This window comes from Eublepharis macularius, chromosome 4, assembly GCF_028583425.1.
Source record: "Eublepharis macularius isolate TG4126 chromosome 4, MPM_Emac_v1.0, whole genome shotgun sequence".
NCBI lineage: Eukaryota > Metazoa > Chordata > Lepidosauria > Squamata > Eublepharidae > Eublepharis > Eublepharis macularius.
Genome location: NC_072793.1, coordinates 154,289,357 through 154,309,529, shown reverse-complemented (window position 1 = coordinate 154,309,529; position 20,173 = coordinate 154,289,357). Strand labels below are relative to the sequence as shown.

Genomic DNA, 20,173 nt, shown 5'->3' with positions numbered 1-20,173 from the left:
CATCAGAATCTCCAATACTAAAATGAACAACAATGGAGATAACGGGCAACCTTGTCTTGTTCAAATTAAAACATATAAATTAAAAACCTCATCTTAAAAAACTAACACACAAATACATGAGCAGAGGCTTAATATGTGGAAATGGGCAAGTGAAGCTTTTCATGTACGGAAGTTAAGAGCATCAATTGGTAAACAGTCTAAGCCTCTAGTAAAAGGAACAGGATATTTTCCTCTACACCTATTGGCAACATTAACTAGAGAGGCTGAGGAAAGTTGGGGAGGCAGGAGATGTAACCCACAATTGGCCATCCATGATTTAAAAAGGGTGGATTTCTTCAGGATTAACCCTGTGTACTTCTGTAATGGTTAGATTGTAGGAATAAGATCTGGGAGACCCAGGTTCAAATCCCTACTTTGCCACGGAAGCTTGCTGGGCAACCTTGGGCCAGTCACACACTCTCAGCCTAACTTACCTTATAGGGATATTGTGAGGATAAAAAAGAGAGGTTTGATTTATTAAAGGAGAACAATGTGAGCCACTTTGGGCCCTGTGACAGATACCTTCCAGTTCTGCCGTCCAGGTATAATGGCATATCCCTGATCAGGGAATACACCTGACCTGGGGTGTATGTAAACTCATTACATAAGTATAGCCTGCTGGATCAGACCAGTGGCCATATAGTCTAGCATGCTGTTTCACAGTGGCCAACCATTTGCTTTGGAGGGCCAACAAAAGGGCATAGCCAAGGCCTTCCTCTGATGTTTCCTCCTGGTACTGATATTCAAAAGTTTACTGCCTCTGAATGTGGAAGTTTCCTTGTCACCATGGCTAGTAGCCACTGATAGATCAAACCTCCATGAATCTGTCTAATCCCATTTATGCCTGTGACCGTTACTACATCCTCCAACAACTAATTCCAATCACTCATCAAATAAATATTTCCTTTTGTCCTCCTGAAGACTTCAGAATCCTGAGTTACAGGTAACCCTAACTTCAGTACCTGGGGCATGAGGCGACCAGAGATGTTGAGGACCACATTTCCAGTATTCCTATTGGCATAGTGGAAATCTATGCCAATAGGATCAGAGTTTAAGCAATCTTTTCCTGATCAGAGAGACATCCTGTCAATTCTTACACTTTAAATACCCCTCCCATCTTCTGGCTGGATAAAAACCCTATACCCACTAATAAATGTATCTAAAGGGGGGAGGGTTTGACTCTCAAAAGTTCACACTCTGGAAATTGTTGGTCTTCCAGGTGCTACTGGACCTGAATCCAGTCCATTCTGTGGTGTGACAATATAACAATGCTTAAGGAAACTGCAACCTTTCACAACTCTTTGTCAACCAAAATAAGCTGTTTTGACCATTTTAACAGAAGAGACAAATTCATTGTGTTGTTAAAATGATTCTGCATAAGAGAGGGAGAACTTGAAAATGTGGGCTGCCATCCATAGGTTCATGAATTGACTTCAGCAAGTTATCCAGCCTTCTTAATATCTATATTTAGCTTTACATTTGGAGCACATTATACTCCCCAACCCTGCCCATCACAGGCCCCCAGGAGAGAATGGAGGTATAAATGAAGTAAATAAATAGAAGACTAAATGAATGACCTCTCCTCTGTTGAGTCCTGAGATGGATTAGGACCTCATGGATAAGAGTGATGAACGAAAAACAATGCTTCATAGTTCCACTCACAAAATTCTAAGCATTATGTCTGATTAGATTGTAAGAAAACAGCTAAAAGTAACTATTTTTCCCAGTTCACTCAAGGGTAACAGCAACAATCTCTTAAAGAATCAATGAAATTTAGCAGTCATTTTGTTCAAGGTATTTGCAGTTCATTTTCTGTACCACATGACTTTCAGATAGCACACTCACCCACAAATCTTTTTTTTTTTTGCAGGAAGTATTGGTTTTATTTAAGAAAGATGTTCATTATAAGTAGGTAAAAGCTTCTGAACATAAAAACAAGTTTTTATTCAACATTTTTTTTACACTAACTGTTAAGACACTAAAATACACACGAACAGTTGAGCTTGGCAACAGTTAAAGATGATTGTTAGTTATGAAGACATCATTAGTTTCCCATTTATTTCTTTGAAACTTTTTCTGGCAATGTGGCAGTGAGGAAGGCTGCAAGTAAGCCCTGTTTTGACAATAAATAACTAAGGAGAATTCTTGTGAAGAATTGCCTGTGGGGCTACAACCCCTCAGAATCTTGCTGGATGGAAAACCCTGCACAGGGAATGAAGAAAACAGCCTGGGAAGCTGGGTGGATCATTTCTTCCAATCATCTGTAGAGTCAGGAAGCATTTCTCCTGAGAGCTCTTCAAGATTCTCCAGGACAAGATGGAACCAGGCTAGACAGTGGAAGTAGAATTGTCCATCTGTCCTCTGAATGGAACTTGCCTTCAAAAACTGTAGCATAGCCGCCAATGAGAAAGCTGCATGAATAAGCCTTTGTAGTCACTGTGACTTTCTCTCAGGCTTACTTCTTACAAGGAGATGAGATGGCAAAGCTCCTTCTCAGTTAGATCACCTTATGTGTCAGAAAACTGCCTATCCCTAGAACAAAACATTCATACACACAGAAAACTGAAATGTCAAGGAAAGACTAGAACTCTTCGCTGTCACATCATGTTTTCTGGTGGCAAGGATTTTTTTTTGTTAAATATAGCAGAATATTTAACCTATTTAGACCCATGATCTAAAATGGTAATGTCTGGAAGTGGCTTTACTGCCCCATCCACTTTTTAAAAAGTATGCTCCCAACACTTGTGTCTGTCTCAGACAAAAGAGAAAGAAAACATGGGTCGGTCACACTGAAGGAGAGAGGGGTATGCCAAAAAGGGTGATTAGTTCTGAATAATATTACATACACAAAAATACACATATGTAAAGAGGCAAATTCTGAAATGAGGGCATTTCTAAAGTTCCAACCCAAAAGTCAATATGCCTTTTCCTTTTTGTAAATATCTAGACACAAACAGACAATTCCTCATTGGTGTGGCTACAGGTCCAACCTTCTGCACATTTACACAGAATAAAAGGACATTTCCAATTAACTATGGTTAGAATTGTGGTGTATGTGAAGCTTTGTTCAAGTCTATTGCACACATAAAGCCATAAATATTAAAGATACATTTTTAATCTGCTCAGGAAAATTCAGGTGAATCTCTCTCCCGATAATTCCATCCTTTTAATAATGTCTGTTGCTGTGTCCAGGTTTTTCTAGGTGTCTGTTCCAACTGATCTGTAAAGCCAAGCCTCTCCCTTTTTTCTAATAATGATATTTTGCTAGGCTTAACTAGAGAGACCAACCTCCCCCACCCCCCAAGAATAGCTGCTGACAACTGTTTTATGAAGAACAAAACCTGTAAATAATCCCAACACAATCATTTACTGGTAAGAACTTACTCTAAAAAAAGTCACAGTGGAAATGCCACAAAAGGCCTTCAAGGAAACGCCCCATTTGATTCATGCTAGATACGGCTGTTTTGTGGCAATTCTTTTTTAAAAGCCTGCACATTAATCTTGGCATGTAATAAGCTATTTCAGTTTTTAATCTTGTACCTTGCCTCAATATTTACATCCATTGTTACCTCAGGTATTTTTTCCTGTTGGTTCGGGTGGACGGGGGGTGGGGGGAGATGGTCCTCCTGTCTTGGGGCCTATAAAACAGTTGCTAGAAATAGAGAAGGCCTCTGAGGCTTCTATTTAAAATGTGCTAAGAACAGGACTTGCATTAGACAACTGCTGGAGGCTCACTGTTGGCCACAGGTAGACCCACCAGCGCCCCATACAAGTAGGCAAGCAGCAGCACATGGCAATGAGGCCAAGGAGCATTAACCTGTTGCTTACTCAGTTGAGGCATTGGCACATCTAGGACCTCCTTTGGGGGAGAGGACATAGACAGCATTTTGCGATGGGCTTGCCAAACCTTAAAATGAGTCCTGGACAAGAATCTGAGATAGAGTTAACGGGAAGGGGGAGACAAGTAGGAGGGCACCACCAGCACGGGGATGGGTAGAGAGTCCTCATTAAATAAATGTAGCTAAGGCAGAAACAACCCATTTTAATTCCCCATGTATTTTGAAAGGCAAAGAAAATGCTCTCTGGTCGCATGAGCAGGTCTCTTTTAACATTTGGTATCTATATTAAGTTACCTGAGGGAAAAAGGAGTTTTCTTTACGAAGAAGTAAAATAGGACTTGGAATACTTTTAACTATATCCTTTTTCTAAGATTTTTAAAATGGGTACTGGTTTCTGTTATATTCTTGGACTGACTGACACCCTTTCTGAGCACTTTTAGTCAATACCTGATTTCCTGGCTCAAGACAGCATACACATATTCCAAAAACAAATTGCGAATTAGAATTCAGACCACTTCCACATCAGACGAGACCCTGTCAGGTTTAACAGTAGGTTCCAATACTTAATTTTCTCCCTAAAGAGATGGTGCTTGAGTGGAATTATGAGATGACCCCTTCCCTTCTTGGCTAGGCAGCCTGGTCCTTTCACTATTCTCATCATTTTTCTCTTTTGCTATCCAGTACCCATGTCTCCCCAGTGTGATTCAGTACTCTACTGAAAGAAATGTATAGTGGTTAGAGATAAGCACTGAAGGCCAAACTAGATGAGACTGTGTCCCTGTGTCTTCCCCTGGGATGCACTGCTATTCTGAAGCAGTAAATTCCCACCAGGGAACTCATTTTAACAGTGGGGGGGGGGTGATTCTGGTCGGGACCACAGAGGGAGGAAGAGGGGCTCCTGCCCCTCCCCACGTTTTCCATCCCAAAGTGCAGGGAGATGCCAGCAAATACTGTCGTCGTCCCCCACCCCTGCGTGCCATTTCAGGTAGGAAAAATGATGAGAGGGGAAGGCAGGAGCTCTTTCTCCTCCTGTGTCATGATCACAACTATTCTCAATGTACAATTTTTTGACCCATTGAATGCTGATGCTAAGATATTAACTGCCATTCTTGCTAACAGACTTCAAAAGATTGTTACAACCCTGCTATACTAGACAAGGCTGTCCTCTTTCTCCTCTTATTTCTGATCTACGTTTGGAACTTCTGGCTTGTGCCACTAGACAAAATAATGCTATTCATGGCTTTGTACATAACTCTTTAGAATTTAAAACTATTATTTATGCCTTGTAGATATATTAATAAAATTAATGTTTTTGTTTCTGAAATTTATATAGTGTACATCATTTTCTCAAGATTTCTTTCAAGAGGATGCACCTTTTGTTTAATAAAGGAGGATTTGGCTTTCCTGATCTTAGCTTATATCATTAGGCATATTTATTAACTTGTACTAATTATTGGGATTGCATCTCTCAGTTGGATTATCCACTTTGGGCTCTTTTGGAGGCTTCTTACCTGGTTCCCCTCTTTAAATAGAGGTCATTAAGGTCTACTTATGTTACAATGGATCCTGCTCCTTCTGCATTTCTGCAGTTCGAGAACTATTGAATAATGCCATAAAAATATCAATGTGACCCATTTTCACATGCTAAATTAACATTATGGACCAATCCAGACCTGAAAGTTGGAAGGAACTCTTGTCAACATTTGTTGAATGGCAATATTTACAACTGCAACATCTGTTGGTATCTAAATGTGGTCCTGCAGCACTATTTCAGAGACACCCCCACTTCTGCATACAGTCATTGAATTCATGCAGAAAACAAAATCTACAATATTTGTTTATAAATATCTGATGTTGGTTAAAAATATGAAATGCAGATTCTTAGGAATGAATAAAGAGCTCTCATTTTCACTAAAGCAATGGAATATGGCCTTAAAACTGTGTCTCTTTGGCTTCAATGGACCTTAAGTTGCGACTTATTCAGCAAAAAATATATGTTTAGGTATACTGGACACAACAGCACCTTTTTAGTAAAGGAGTAAGCATAGTGTCTAATTACTGGCATTTTCACTTACTGGATGCATCTCAAACACATGCTTTGGGTGCATCCAACTGTTCAGTCTTTGGGGGAGGAAATTATAATTCATATCAATTTTGAATTGAAATACTCATGTTTTTTTTAGGATGGTTATGTACTTTTAAACTTTCTGCCTTTCTCCTGGAGCCTAACTAGTAGCCAACAAAAATGGACACACTATGCCGTTACTGTGCCTAACCGACTTATATAACAGAACTGGAGAGACAAATGCCCACCTTCCATAATTCAACTGACTCTGAGAACCTTACAACTTTATCAATATTTGAACAGACGGCATATATACGACAATTGCATTTTTAGACATTTAGAAATCTTTTATAGAGGTTTATAGTAGACCTGCCACTATTGTCGTATTTTTGCTTTTATTTTGTATGAGGTTTTAATTTAATTTAATGATCTCAATCAGAATCAGGCCCCTACAGTGGTGTTTAAAAGGAAATGCCCAGTGGGAACACACAGCCTTAAAATGGCAGCATATCCCCAAGAACGCAGTCTCATTTAGTTCAGCACAGAAATGACCTGGATTCCAATTTCATTGCAGCCAGATGGCTCACTGGAATATCTGACTTAGTCACTCTCCTAGCCTACCCTTCCCTAATGGGCTGTTGTGAGGTTAAGGAGGAGGGTGAACCATGCTTGCTGCCCTGAGCTAAATTAACAGGTTCATATAATCTGAAATACTCTTTCACCAGCTGCAATAACATCCATTTCCTGAGTTAAGACAATGGGTGCTTTGAGGCTGAATAGGTAAAGTTTCTGTTTGTGAGGTAGTTGGTCACCTTTGCTTTTACGAAGAACCTAACCTGGGTCTCTCTGAATATGCATTCATTACGCCATTCATAGCACCTGAAGAAGTGGACTCTAGTCCACACAAACTTATGCTGGCATAAATTTTTGTTAACTCTTTAAGGTGCCTCAAAATGTCTGCTCATTTTTGCTGCAAAATGCTAACCTGGCTAACCCTCTGGAATATGTAAGTGACACATTTTAGGCTGGGTCTTGAAGCACCTCATATAGTCAATTAGGGGATGTCCCATTACATCATGGGAAAACAAGACTTAAAAAATCTGATTTGGCTGATCCTCTTTGGGGACCTCTGATGAGTCCTTTTTTAAGTGTCCCTCTCTGTGTTTGTTGAGGGATGACTTTGTTCTGTAATCTTTGCCGCACTCAGTACATTTAAATGGTTTTTCTCCAGTGTGGGTTCTCAGATGGTTCTTAAGAATTGTGCTGGTGGAGACCCTTTTACCACAATAAGAGCAGCAAAAAGGTTTATCATGAACCTTCTGGTGTTTATCAAGAGTTGACTTGGTCTTGAAATGTTTCCCACATTTGTTGCATGGAAAGGGCCGGAGGTCTGTATGGGTTATCTGATGCTTGGTAAGGTTTTTGGTTTCACGGAATCTTTTCCCACATTTTTGGCACTGATAGGGCCTCTCTGATATGTGGGTTTTCTCATGCCTAGTGAGGGAATATTTATCTCTGCAAGATTTCCCACAGTTAGAACACGTATGCTGTTTTTGGCCCTTTCTGACACCTCGAAGGTGGGAGTGAGTCAAGCTGCCCTTGAGGGGTTCCTCATTGTCTAATCTTGGAATGGAATTTACTCCTATGCTCTGATGTTTAGTAGGGGTTAAGGCTCCCTGCATCTCAGGTTCTGGGAGGCTGCCTTCCATACAGGCTCCCTGTTGCTTGCGGTAGCCTAAATCATAAGTCCCTTCACTGGCATCTTCTTCTCCATAGCTATCTTGACCCTTAACGTCCACTGAATGATCCCACAAGGTTTCACCACCATCTAAACCTCGAATGGAATTTTCTTTTAAGGGGGTACTTTGGGGCTTACTGAGAATGTCACTGTCCACCATCTCAGAGAAATCAGCAGGGGGTTCTTTCATGTGGACTCCCTGATGCCCAGAGCAGATCAAATTATCAGACCAGTTACTGACACTTTTATGAGCATGGGTAGCTTGATCTTGAAGAGGCACAGGGTTCTCTCTGCAGGTTCCCTCAGAGTCTAACCCTTTGGCAGAATTTTCTTCAACATGGGCATTCCGGCATTTAACAAGTGGAGTGCCACCCGCACCCTCGGAACGTTCAGCGGGGGTTTCTTTCACAGAGTGCTCAGAGAGAGTTGAATTGCCTGACCAGTTATTGGAGTTTTCATCTGTATCGCTAGTCTGTTCTTTTGCTAGGGCTGAACCATCAACTAGACCTTTCCCACTGCTGGATGAATGACTCAGACTTCTATTCAAATGCATGTCCTGATGTCTGCAGAAGGAATATTTTGTTCCAAAGGCTTTCCCACAGACGGAGCACTGGTAGGATCTTGTCTCCATATGGATACGCTTGTGTCGGCTGAGGGAATTACTGGTCCTGAAGACTTTCCAGCAGAAAAGACATTTCTGGGCCTGTCCTTGCACATGAATTTCCTGATGATGAGTGAGAGAATACCTGTAGGCGAAAGCTTTCCCACAGATGTCACATTGGTATGGTCTGCCCATCTGGTGCAGTTGCAGGTGCCTCGAGAGGGACGTTTTGGTGGTGAACCCTTTCCCACAGTAAGAACATTTATGCTGACAGACTTTTCCTTCTGGGTGGGTTGCTTCATGGTGAACTAGAGTGTATCTGTAGGTGAAAGTCTTCCCACAGACAGTACATTTATAGGGTTTGTTGTCTGTATGGACGTGCTGATGTCTGTTGAGATTATACTGAGTTGCATAGGTTTTCCCGCAGGTACAGCATTTATAGGGTTTTTCTTTCAGGTGGTTTTCTTGTTGGTCAATGGCTCTTTCCTCAACCGCTTCCTGACCATCAGCATTTTCAGATGGTTCTTCTTTTATGTGCATGCTCCGATGATTAGCAAAACACCGACTGTCTCTGAAAATCTTCCCGCAGTCAGTACACGTATGGAGAGTTTCTTCCATTTTGGTAGACTCTGCATTGCATTTTATTTCTATGTGGGTTTCTTGATTTCTAGCAAAGGGTGCTCGTCCCTTCAAGATGTCCCTTTTGTCAAGCTGTTGACACTTTTGCTCCATGTGCATTCTCTGATGATTCAGAAAACATCTTTCAGCCTTGAAACACATTCCACAGTCAGGGCACTTGAGGACATATTCTCCTATGTCACTTCCCTCCTGAGTGGCATGGGATGGACTTTGCTTGATATGGGAAAATTTCTCCTGATAGCATTTCTCACGGTCCAGACTTTGATGGGAACTTTCTACCCCGTGGATCATTGTCTGATGCATACTGAGATCGTCCTCTCTTAGAAAACCTTTTCCACAGTCAAGGCATTTGGAAAGATGGGCTCCTGAGTGGGCTGTCATCAGGTGTTTGATGAGATATCGTTCTTCCACATAGCTTTTTCCACACTCAGGACATTCGTTTGCTGTTTCATTGGTGTGAGTCCTCCGATGCTTGGTGAAAGAGGCATTTGTCGTGAAGCTTTCTCCACACTCAGGGCATTCATAAGGTTCTCTTCCTGAATGGGAAGATCTTGCGCGTGCCCTACGATTTGGTTTTTCAAGGGAACTTTTCTTACGGGGGGGCCATTCATAGGGGTTTGCTCCATCATGGATTGTTGTTACGTGCCTCTTAAGGGATGATTTCCTGTTAAAGCTGTTTCCACATTGAGGGCACACATAGTGGTTCTTCCCTGGGTCTGTTCCTGGCTTCCTCTTTCTGCTCTTAACAAGGCCTCTGTCTTTTTCATTGGTCCAACAAAATGGCATCTTCATACTGCTCTTTGGATGTCCCAGTTGCTCACATCCTTCTTGCTTCACCTCACATTTACCCAGCAAAGGCGCCCGGGGCTTTGTTACCCTGACCCATTCTGGCTTAACGTTCCTTTCCTCCTCTTTCTCACTTGATGATTCATTATCTGCTGGGATAAGGACAGAAGGAAATCAATCCCCTAAGCAAGCTGGAAAAGGGTGCAGGAGACCTCAATAAAGGACTCAGACACAAAAATATCCATCTAAGAAAATGGACTGCACACAATCTCTGCACTGGCCACCTCACACAACAGTCCCCTCCCCCACCTTCACTTACCATAGGTGCTTATGTCTCAGCATGACCCACCCTTTACAGGTGATAATGTATTCAGTTGTACTTTTGCATGGTATTGTCACAGCTGCTGGCTGAGGCCCAGGGAAGCTCTCTATAGGCTGTCACCACTCTGGTACAGGCTTCCTCAGACGGGCCCAGAGCACCCAACCGACCCCTTCCGTTTACTCTTTCCCAGTAGGTTTGATTTATAATATGACCAACTGAGGTGTGTGGACTCAGGCAGAATAATAAAGAACTTTATTTAAAAGGTTTCTTAATAACTGGTGTTCAAACTTTGTAAAATAAAGAGAATAGTAAAGATTGGTGAATAAAAAAACTAACACACCTCAATGCATTTATCTAGACTGTTCTTAACTGTCTCCTGGCAACTGGCTTCCAACTGTCTCACCCCTTCTGGATAAGGGGTCCCTCTGTCTACAGCAACCTCTCCTCAGCTCTGCTCCCTAGGAGTGAATACTTTTTATCCCTTCTTTCAGGCACCATTTCCATACTTTCCTATTGGTGCAATTTTCCACTCAGAATCCCCTCTTACCCAATCACAGGGGCCAAAGGGAACCTGGGAAATGTAGGCCCTGCAGTCACTTTAGTGCAGGCTTCCCCGGAGCCACTAGGCCCAGGGTAATGACAGGTGCCTGTACCATCTTACTGAGTCAGCTTACCATATCTCATACTCTTATTTTTCATTAGCAGATTTTACATTAAGCCTATCTGTCTATCAATAGTTGAGAGCAGTTCTCAGCCACTGAGTAATGCCCTGATTGGTTCCTGCCTCTTCTTGGAACTCCTCCCCACCCCCACCTTACATTCTATTCCAGTTTTCAACAGACACTCCATATGTATCTGAGGAAGTGAGCTCTAAATTATGAATCAAATGGTGGCATAATTTCTGTTAATCTCTAAAGTGCTGCTGGATCCCTGTTAAACCTTGGGAAAATAACGACCATGCAGATGCACTGTGTGTGTCAGCTAGGGTTGCCAACTACCCAGAGAAAAAATGTCCTGCCAGTATAATAGCAACTTAATGGTATGCCCTTTATCTCCATCCCATGAAAAGCTCCTAGCTACCCAGTTGCACACATTAAGCCTTATTAAAGTCACAGGATATTGTTCTCCAGACCTGTCAGCAACTCCCCAAATTAACAGCACATCACTCCTCCCCGACACATGCACACACCCCTCATGACCTAGAAAAATGTTCCATCTGGCCCTGAAGACACCATTGTGCAGAAAGCAATGAGTGATGCTCCTACAAGGATGCCAGTCCTGACCTGAGGCAGATGAATCTGAACTGGGCACGCTCACGGGGCTCCGGTAGGAATTCCACCATGTCCCCGGGTCTGGCCACGTGGACAGCTGTACTTTAACTGGCTCCTCCTCAGTGTCTTCATTGGAACTCTGTTCTGGGGCCCAATCCTGTTGCCCTTGCTCAAGACAGGCCAGGAGTTCAGATTTTTGAATTGGAAATCCTGCTTGGAGTTGAAGAGGAGGGGCTAAAAGAGAAGGGGGAAAACGTGAATGAGTTATCGATCCATTCCTCTGTGTAATAAAATAACTAAACTAAAATAAAACAAAATACGAAACCTGTTGGTCTGGATAATCAGTGCTTTCTTTCCAGCTTTCAATCAACAGGACCTTTTTATCCAGGCCTGCTGGAACAAGAAGCAACCTAGAGCAAACTAATGCCCATCTTTTGAGTGGTTACAAAATCATCTTTCATTTTTATAAGACGCATACCAAATCTAAATCATCCTACTATATAAAAGACTAAGCATATGCAAGACAACTCACTTCCTACTCTGGTGTGCCTCCAGAGGGCACTGCTGTAGAGGGAAGTCCAGATGAGGCAGCCAGACCTCTAGAGAGCGCGCCACGGCGGGAAACCCAGACCGGAATCAGGCATGGAGCATGCAGCAATGCCTGCCCTCCACCTTCACACAGCTGGGATCAGGAGCGGAGCAGGTGGAAATGCCCGGCCTGACACCTTCACCCAGCTGGGATCAGTGATGGAGGATAAAGCAATGCCTGCCCACCTGCCCTCCTCTTTCTAGAGTCCATTGTATTTTTTCTCACAACAGGCTTTATTGCTATTCTTAATATTATGCTACCAACACAGCCAAAGTTACTTGCTGCTATGGGCCAAACTCTTATGTTACCAATGTTACACTGGGGATCTATGATCAGATCTTCTGACTTTAAAAAAAACAACCAGAGAGGCTCTTGATTTGAGTAAGGCTGCAGGCAAGGAGGGAGTACTCACTTTTCACCTCCCAGCTTCTTCCCTGATAGATACACCATACAAAGCTATTAATTCCTGCCCCACCATTTGGTCCTAAAGTCTCACTGAAAGCAAAGGACCAAGTTCATTACAATTAACTTGCTCCATTAGGTTCACTTAGATGAAGTTCACAGCTAATAAACTGGCCTGGGAGCATCCAGGGTTGTCAACAACCTGGAGGAAAAAATACCCTGCACCTTTAATGGGATGTTATTTACCAGGCGCAGTTATTTACCTCTGTGCCATGAAAAGCTTCAACTACCTATTTCCACATTTTAAGCCTCTGATATTGCCACGCTGCAAAGGGGCAAGATCAACACCTGCCTGCATCCAAGCATTATCTGTTGTGTCCTGCCTGAGGAGGTCTGGAAGACTCCCACATTCCACAGAATGTGCAAAACAGAACTGACTAGGAAGGTATTTTTAGGAAGAAACAGGACTGTAGCAAAATGGAATTATTCAGAACAGCACTATTCCAAAGGAACTAGGGTTATCATTTTAATGCCTGTGGGAAATTTGCAGGCAGTTCTTAGTGCATTTTTTATTTTGTGCACTATCTCATTGTATGGCATTGTTCTCTGATTCTGTGACCCAGTTTTACTGCTCTGTTGTATGTATGGAACTATTTTCTTGCATTTTAAAAAAAATGTAATCTGCCTTGAATCTCACCAGAAGACTTGAAATTAAGTAATCAAGCACCTGTGTGACCTATTAAAGAGACAGGTGATTTTTCTCCAGGCCTACTGGCAACCTTGGTCACACACGGTCTGTGTCACAGATCAAATGAGTATTGGGGGCAAAGACTGCACTACAGTTTTTGAACACACGAAAGCCGCTTTAAGCTTAGTCTGACAATTGGTCTTGGCTCTTCAGTGTCTCAAGTAGGGATATTTCCCTACTACAGAAGACGGCAGGGCAATGCGCACACCATAACCCCCCTCTTCATTCTGAAAGGTATACACCTCTGGCTTCCTGTCACAAGGGTGGCATAACTAGTGATTTTTCCAAACTACAAGCAACATCTTTGCCTGAGCAACAAAGCCCTCAGCTAGCACACAGCCAGTGTGGGGTTGTGGTCAGAGTGCTGGGCTAGAACTGAGGAGACCTGCATTCAAATCCCACTCGGCCATAAACTCTCTGAGTGATCACAGACCCCAGTCGAAACATACTCTCTGCTCCTAACCTACCTCACAGGCATGTTGTGAGGATGGGTAAAAGCTTGCATGAAATCCTGAGCTCCTTGGGGGCAGAGGGAGATAGAAATCTGATTATTAGCTGGCACGTGTTCTCTAGTCTGTGATGGAGCTGCAAGGAAGAGGGGGTGCACGGAAAATTGTCTGCCTTTTCTGAGCAACAGAAGACTTGCAGAGATAATGTTATTATTATAGAATAGTACAGGAGGCCCTTAAGAGGAATTGCTGACTTATATAGTGCTTTCACAGTACGCAGGACTTTATTTACCAAAACATTTATCTCCTGGCTTCCAACTGGACAGTCCACAAAGCAGTGAACCAAAACGCCACTGAAAAAACAAACATTAAAAACTACACAGACAGACACCACGGAACCCTTAGAATTCCCTCTTAGTGTTATTATTTGCCTATCAAGTATAAAACAAGGGTCTGTACTTATTAAACATCCTGACACTGGAAACTTCATAAAGCCATTAATGCAACCACGTCATACATTTTGGCAGTAGACTGAATGCTATTGCTATCCATCTGGGTCAGAAGTGGTATGCTCAATGTCTCCCAGCCACTGCCAGTAGTGGCTGGCAAGGCGTGGCACTGGTGCACAAGGCAGCTTTAAGGAGCTCCTCCTCCTTCATGGAACTAAGACAGGCTCGACAACTTGTCCCTTACTTATCGGCCCATGACCTTACGACAGTGATCCAGGCAATAGTCACCTCCAGATTAGACTACTGTAACTCGCTCTACGCAGGGCTTCCCTTGGGCTTGATCTGGAAACTGCAGCTGGTTCAGAATGCAGCTGCACGGGTGGTTGCCAGAGCTCCAATCATGGCACATATAACACCCATCCTCCATCAGCTGCACTGGTTACCGGTTGAGTACCAGGTCCGGTTCAAGGTTCTGGTGCCAACCTATAAAGCCCTATGTGGACTGGGCCCAGCATACCTTCAGGACCGCCTCTCCCCATATGTTCCCCGGAGGTCGCTTCGGTCAGCTAATAAGCACTTGCTGATGGTCCCTGGCCCCAGGGAGGTCTGCCTGGCCTCTATCAGAGCCAGGGCCTTTTCGGTCCTGGCCCCGACCTGGTGGAACTGTCTGAGGAAACTAAGGCCCGGCAGGATTTATCTTTCTGCTGGGCCTGCAAGACGGAGATGCTCCACCAGGCATTTGGTGGGGGCTAGGCTGTCCTCTTGCCAGCCATACCACTGAAGACCATCCACTACCCATGCAGGAGCTCATAAGTGTGACGCAGGGCATGATGCAAGAGCCAAGCCCCGCGTCTAAAATGCTGTATTTTAATATTTATATCTGCCAATTGAGAAATTTTAATTGTATATGGAATAGTGTTTTAATGTTTTTATAATGTTTTTATGGTTTTAAACTTTATGTAAAAATTAGATGTTGTTACACCGCCCTGAGCCTGTCTGATGGGGAGGGCGGTCTAGAAATGTAATAAAATAAATAAATATTAAACAGTATCCACGACTCTGCTGTAATGCAGAAAGCAGCCTTAATGGAGCAAACATGCCCTTGCAGGAGCAAAGAGTCACTCCATCCTATCTCCAGCTATTGTTGAAACCAGATGTTCATAGGCAGCCCATAAGCATGGCATGACTAAGGCTGGCATGGCAGTCAACCAACCAACCAACCACTCAAATATTATCAATGACTGCCCGTTATTTGACTGCTGTCAAAGATTCCACGATGCCAAGAATGCTGCTGTGTAGGTGGCAAGTTACCCTTTTCATTTCACTATGGTATCATTTGTTAGTAAGGACAGGGCTGCTGGTCGTTAGGCCTACAGCTGTGTAAAGCTCCTCCTACTGGACACTTGCTGTAATTGCAGGCAGCTCAGAACAGGAAGCAGCAGTGAAGGTCACTTCCCTGGGACTCCATCTTGTTTACAACAGGAGGGAGGGAATACCCCCAGCATACAATCTGGCAATTGCCCTGTAAAGGTCTTGTGAGGGGCTTGATAATGTTGGGGAAAATGGCCTGCTGTTTACTTAATGCAACTGCCTTTTTAAAGTAGATGTTACCTTCCTTTATTCCTGTTTTAATTACATTTTTATTGTGGTAAGCTTTTTTAACAAGGGCACAGTTGCATACCTCCTAGTCCTACAGCAGTCAAGGCAAAACCTAGTAGCATTTTTTTAACATTAGAAAAAAATTATGGGATCTTTAGACTGTATTCCAAGATACAAGCCAGAGGAGCTGTTCAGTGAGTTGTTCTCATGTATAAGAGCCTTGAGCTAACATTAGAGTTTTGTGGCACCTTGAAGACTAACAAAAAGCTTATGCCATAATAAATTTATTTATTTGTAAGGCAGGATAAAATTCTTTTGTTATTTTGGTAGTAGCAAACTAACATGGCTCCCCCTCTGGAATTTATCCTCAACTAACATTGTCACAATAACAAATATGCTTTGTAAGTAACATAAATATCAGATTTGCTGTTGCCTATTGCAGCATTTCTATTATTAGCCAGTTTGATGCAGTGGTTAGGAGCGTGGGACTCTAATCTGGAGAACTGGGTTTGATTCCTCACTCCTCCACTTGAAGCCAGCTGGGTGCCCTTGGGTCAGTCACAGCTTCTAGCTCCCTCAGCCCCACCCACCTCACAGGGTGTTTTGCTGTGGAGATAATAACAACATACTTTGTAAACCGCTCTGAGTGGATGTTAAGTCATCTTGAAGGGCAGTATATAAATCTAATCTTGTTGTTGTTATTATTATTATTAACACTTTAAAAACACTGCCTGGTATTTTGACAATATTTGAGTGGTCAATTAACAAAATCTTTTTTTGACTGCTCAAATGCCTAACACAAGACATAACAACAACAGCCAAGCCTAGTTCAGGAATCAGACATATACTGTCTCTGAATATTCATAGTTATGTTGCTAATCACCAATATATCTACCCAATGTGTAGGACTGCCAACTGACCAGCAGAATCAGACCTTGTGCCTTCAATGTGATGAGCAGAAACGATCTAGCTTTTATTGCACAGGGATCAACATTATCAGAGGCTACTATTTGCACATTAGGGTTCTTAGTTTTAGCACCAGAACTCTGCAACTCTCTCCCCAAGGAGACTCATCTGTCCTCTTCTGTTGCCATCCTCCACCAGTCAGTAAAGACTGGTTTGTTTCGTTTGGCATTCCCTTAAGCGATCACTCAATCCTGCCCAATGTTTTAATTGTCATTTTTATGTTTTTGTACATATTTTAACTCTGGTTTCAATTATTTTCATTATGTCACTGTTGGTTTGAAAATGTGATTATAAGATGTATGTTTTGATTTCTTAGCTGCCTTGGTGGCCCTTATGAGGGCAGAAAGGTGGGATATAAATTTTGTAAAGCAAATAAATTAAGAACAGATACAGGGACCAGTTGAAAAGTTGGCAAGCCAAACCATCTGACTAGCTGACTGCTGCATTTTAAAGAGGTGGGAGATTCTTTGACTATGCAGCATTTTATATTTTATCAGTAAGTTTTTCTTTTTCCAAAATATTGTATCCTGGTTCATATAAACCTGAAATAACCAATGTGAACAATACTGAACACGCAAAAGCCTTTCTTTGCTATAAACTCACGGAGCAATCTGGGATAAGTCTCTTATCTCACTTAGTTCCTCTCTTATTTTTAAAGGCAAATACAAGCTTATCTTAAAAAGAGGTTGTAAAGACAAGACACAATCAGTTCTTAACTACATTCAGTTTGTGTTCCACAGAAGCCAGCTCCAGCAGACACTCACTGCAAACTTTAGAGCAAGTTCACATCACAAATATAAGCACAATATTCCTAAGCTCCCATGGAGACAGGCTATGGGCCTTAAAACAGTTTTAGCCTAGAGTGTAGATTTGAGTTGCCAACCACCAGGAGAAAAAAGTCCCTTGAATAGGACTAAATTTACCAGGTGATGGTAAGCTTCAGCAGCCCATTTCCACACATTAATCCTCTATTAAACGGACATTTTTCTCCAGAGTTGTCAGCAACTCCAATATAGACATGCCCCTTGTGAAGACAAAACTCTGCTTCTCTCAATAAGACAGCCTCCAGATCTCCTTTGAAAAGCAAAAAAGAGCCCCGTGGCCCCTTAAAGATTAACAGGCTTATCTTTAAGGTGTCACAAGAGTCTGCGCTGTTCCTTGATGCAACATGACTAGCTGCCCGTCCAAGTTTATAACCATAGTTTCTTGAGAAATCCTCACAGATAATCAAGTCAAACTGCATTACGACGGTTGTGGATTTTCGGGGCTGTATAGCCGTGGTATTGGCATTGTAGTTCCTGACGTGCTACACCTCTGAAGATGCCAGTCACAGCTGCTGGCGAAACATCAGGAACTACAATGCCAAGACCATGGCTATACAGCCCGGAAAATCCACAACCATCGTTCTCCACCTGTGAAAGCCTTTGACAATAAACTGCATTACATTTGGAATGATTTCATTTGTATGTCATATCCAGAACCCTTTAAAGAATGGTCTCCTGGCTTCTCACCCATGGAGAGGATTGTCTTGTAGCTCTCCTGCATGACATCTCGGTATAGGCTCCCTTGATCTGGGGCCAGGAGATCCTGCTGCCCCTTAGCGGAGGCAGCAATCACCTCCCGGTAGGCTTCCAGTACCTGAAACAAGGGAAACAAATCCCAGCAAGTTCATTCACAAATGCCTGAGGCATGGCCATTGAATGCAAGAATTTCCCTTCCCCCAGCCTTTCAACACCTGGGGAAGGGAAGGGATCAACTGATTTACCTGAGCAGATTCGGTTTGGGCCATTGGGACTGATCTCACATGGATTGTATCTGGAAAGTGAGAAGAAGCAGAGCAAAAATTTTAGAATGGGTTTTGCTTTTTTTAAAAAAAGAATCAAACATAGACACAAAAGCTCTGGTCTCGGCCCTGTTGGAAAAATCATCCTGAGAATAACACCCAGACCTGCTTAATCCCTTTTCTGAGGAATGGATCTACACTTGAACTGTCTAAGGAAGCCATTTCCTCAGAGAGATCCCCTCTCCTATGGCGCCCCGCCCTTCAAATTCCTCTTCTACCCTCCCCCTTCCTTAAAGTCCTTGGCTTAAATCCTTAGTCCAGCTCCCCGAACTGAAACAAAGTGTGTGCCTGCACCCCTCCATTTATTGCTTCCGTCACACTCTGAATTTTAGAGTAAACTGCTTGCAGCAGGGCCGTGTTTTGATTACATGACTATTTAAAATTCTATGTATGTCGATGGTGTAGAATTAAATAAGAATAGTGGCAACCACCACCTCCCAATAAACTATGGAGCAAATTGTGCAACACCCCCCCCCCCATACACAAAGTAATCTCTTCTGGATCTCGGGCAAGGCTTTTACATTTGAAATAGGCCTCTGCCTCGAACACCAGAAGAGTGCGGCTGAGCATGTACAAAGCGCCTCCCACCTCCATTCTGCAACCAACTCGGCTCAGTCCGCCCTATACATGGCAGAAACGGGGGCCCAGGTCTCCATCGAGATTTACTTAAATCCGGAGCTGCAAATCATAATGCTTTTCCATATAAAGAACCCGAGCGTAGCCCCCACACATGGAGGCTTTAAGGAGCATTATTTTTCATATAGGCTCAAGCGCCGCAGATGTCTCTCATCCTATGAACCACACAATGCTTGAACACACACACACACACCACGCTCACAGCATACCTCTCGTTGTTAGAAATCAACGACTGCTCGTAGAAAAAGTTGCAATGCTCTGGGCTGCACAAGCATTGGGGCGTCCCTTGCTCGTCTCCTGCCCACTTTGCAAAACGCCTTTTTATTTACACTAGCCTTCCTCCTACCCGTTGGTGGCTATTTCCCCCAGGTCCCACTCGAATGGCTTTTTCTCTCTCCTTCCGTTTCTCGATATGGTGGGAAGCCCCCTTTCCTGTCCATTCCCAGCCCCCATTCCTCCTGCCTCCACCCCGTCCATCCATTACCTGGATCTCCGATTGAGGAATGAATGGCCTTGGAGCCCTAGTTCTCGCCAGGATCAGTCCCTAGCAATTAACTTCTGCAGCAAAACTCCCACAAGGAAAGGTTAGCACAAAGAAAACAGATCCCCCCCACCCCCGCAAAAAAAAAAAAAGAAAAAAGAAGAGGAAGAAAAATCCAGGGAGGGGGAGGAGCTGGATCGCGGATCACAATGGAGTCAACAGCATCTGAACTTAAAAGCTCAGCCCCCAACACACGGGTGGGGAGGAAAGAGAAAGCCAGCGCAGCCCCTCCGCCGGAGGTAACCGGAGACCTCTGGCGGCAAGAGATAATGAGACAGCCTCTCGTCCCGCTCTTTGCTTGCCTAAGGCTGCTTCGCCTAACACGGAGTTCCTGTGCAAAAGGCACTTCCGTGTGGGAAACCGCATGGAGCGTGTGACAGCCAGGCACAGTGTGCCTTGAGACCGCGGGCTCTGCATAAAGCCCGGGGGAGGGCTGTTTTCCCTGGACGTTCCCACAGACAAAACTCCATTCTGCAACGCCAGAGCCACAAACCTACTGCTGTGAAAATAATAACATTGGATTTATATCCCGCCCTTAAGGACAACTTAACGCCCACTCAGAGTGGTTTGCAGAGCGTGTTATTAGCCTCAGGACAATCATCCTGTGAGTTGGGTGGAGCTGAGAGAGCTCTAGAAGAGGTGCGACTGACC

General features: G+C 43.4%; 1 protein-coding gene across 1 annotated transcript; it reads right to left on the bottom strand.

The window, feature by feature from the left end:
- Positions 1-6,403: 6,403 nt before the first annotated feature.
- LOC129329173 (zinc finger protein 85-like) lies at positions 6,404-18,362 on the bottom strand. The gene is made up of 4 exons (XM_054978617.1): positions 18,268-18,362; positions 18,014-18,140; positions 11,313-11,534; positions 6,404-9,856 (listed from the first exon to the last, which is right to left on the bottom strand). Exons 1-4 carry the CDS (start codon positions 18,289-18,291, stop codon positions 7,035-7,037), a joined length of 3,195 nt encoding a protein of 1,064 aa, XP_054834592.1. The 5' UTR covers positions 18,292-18,362; the 3' UTR covers positions 6,404-7,034.
- Positions 18,363-20,173: the final 1,811 nt, after the last annotated feature.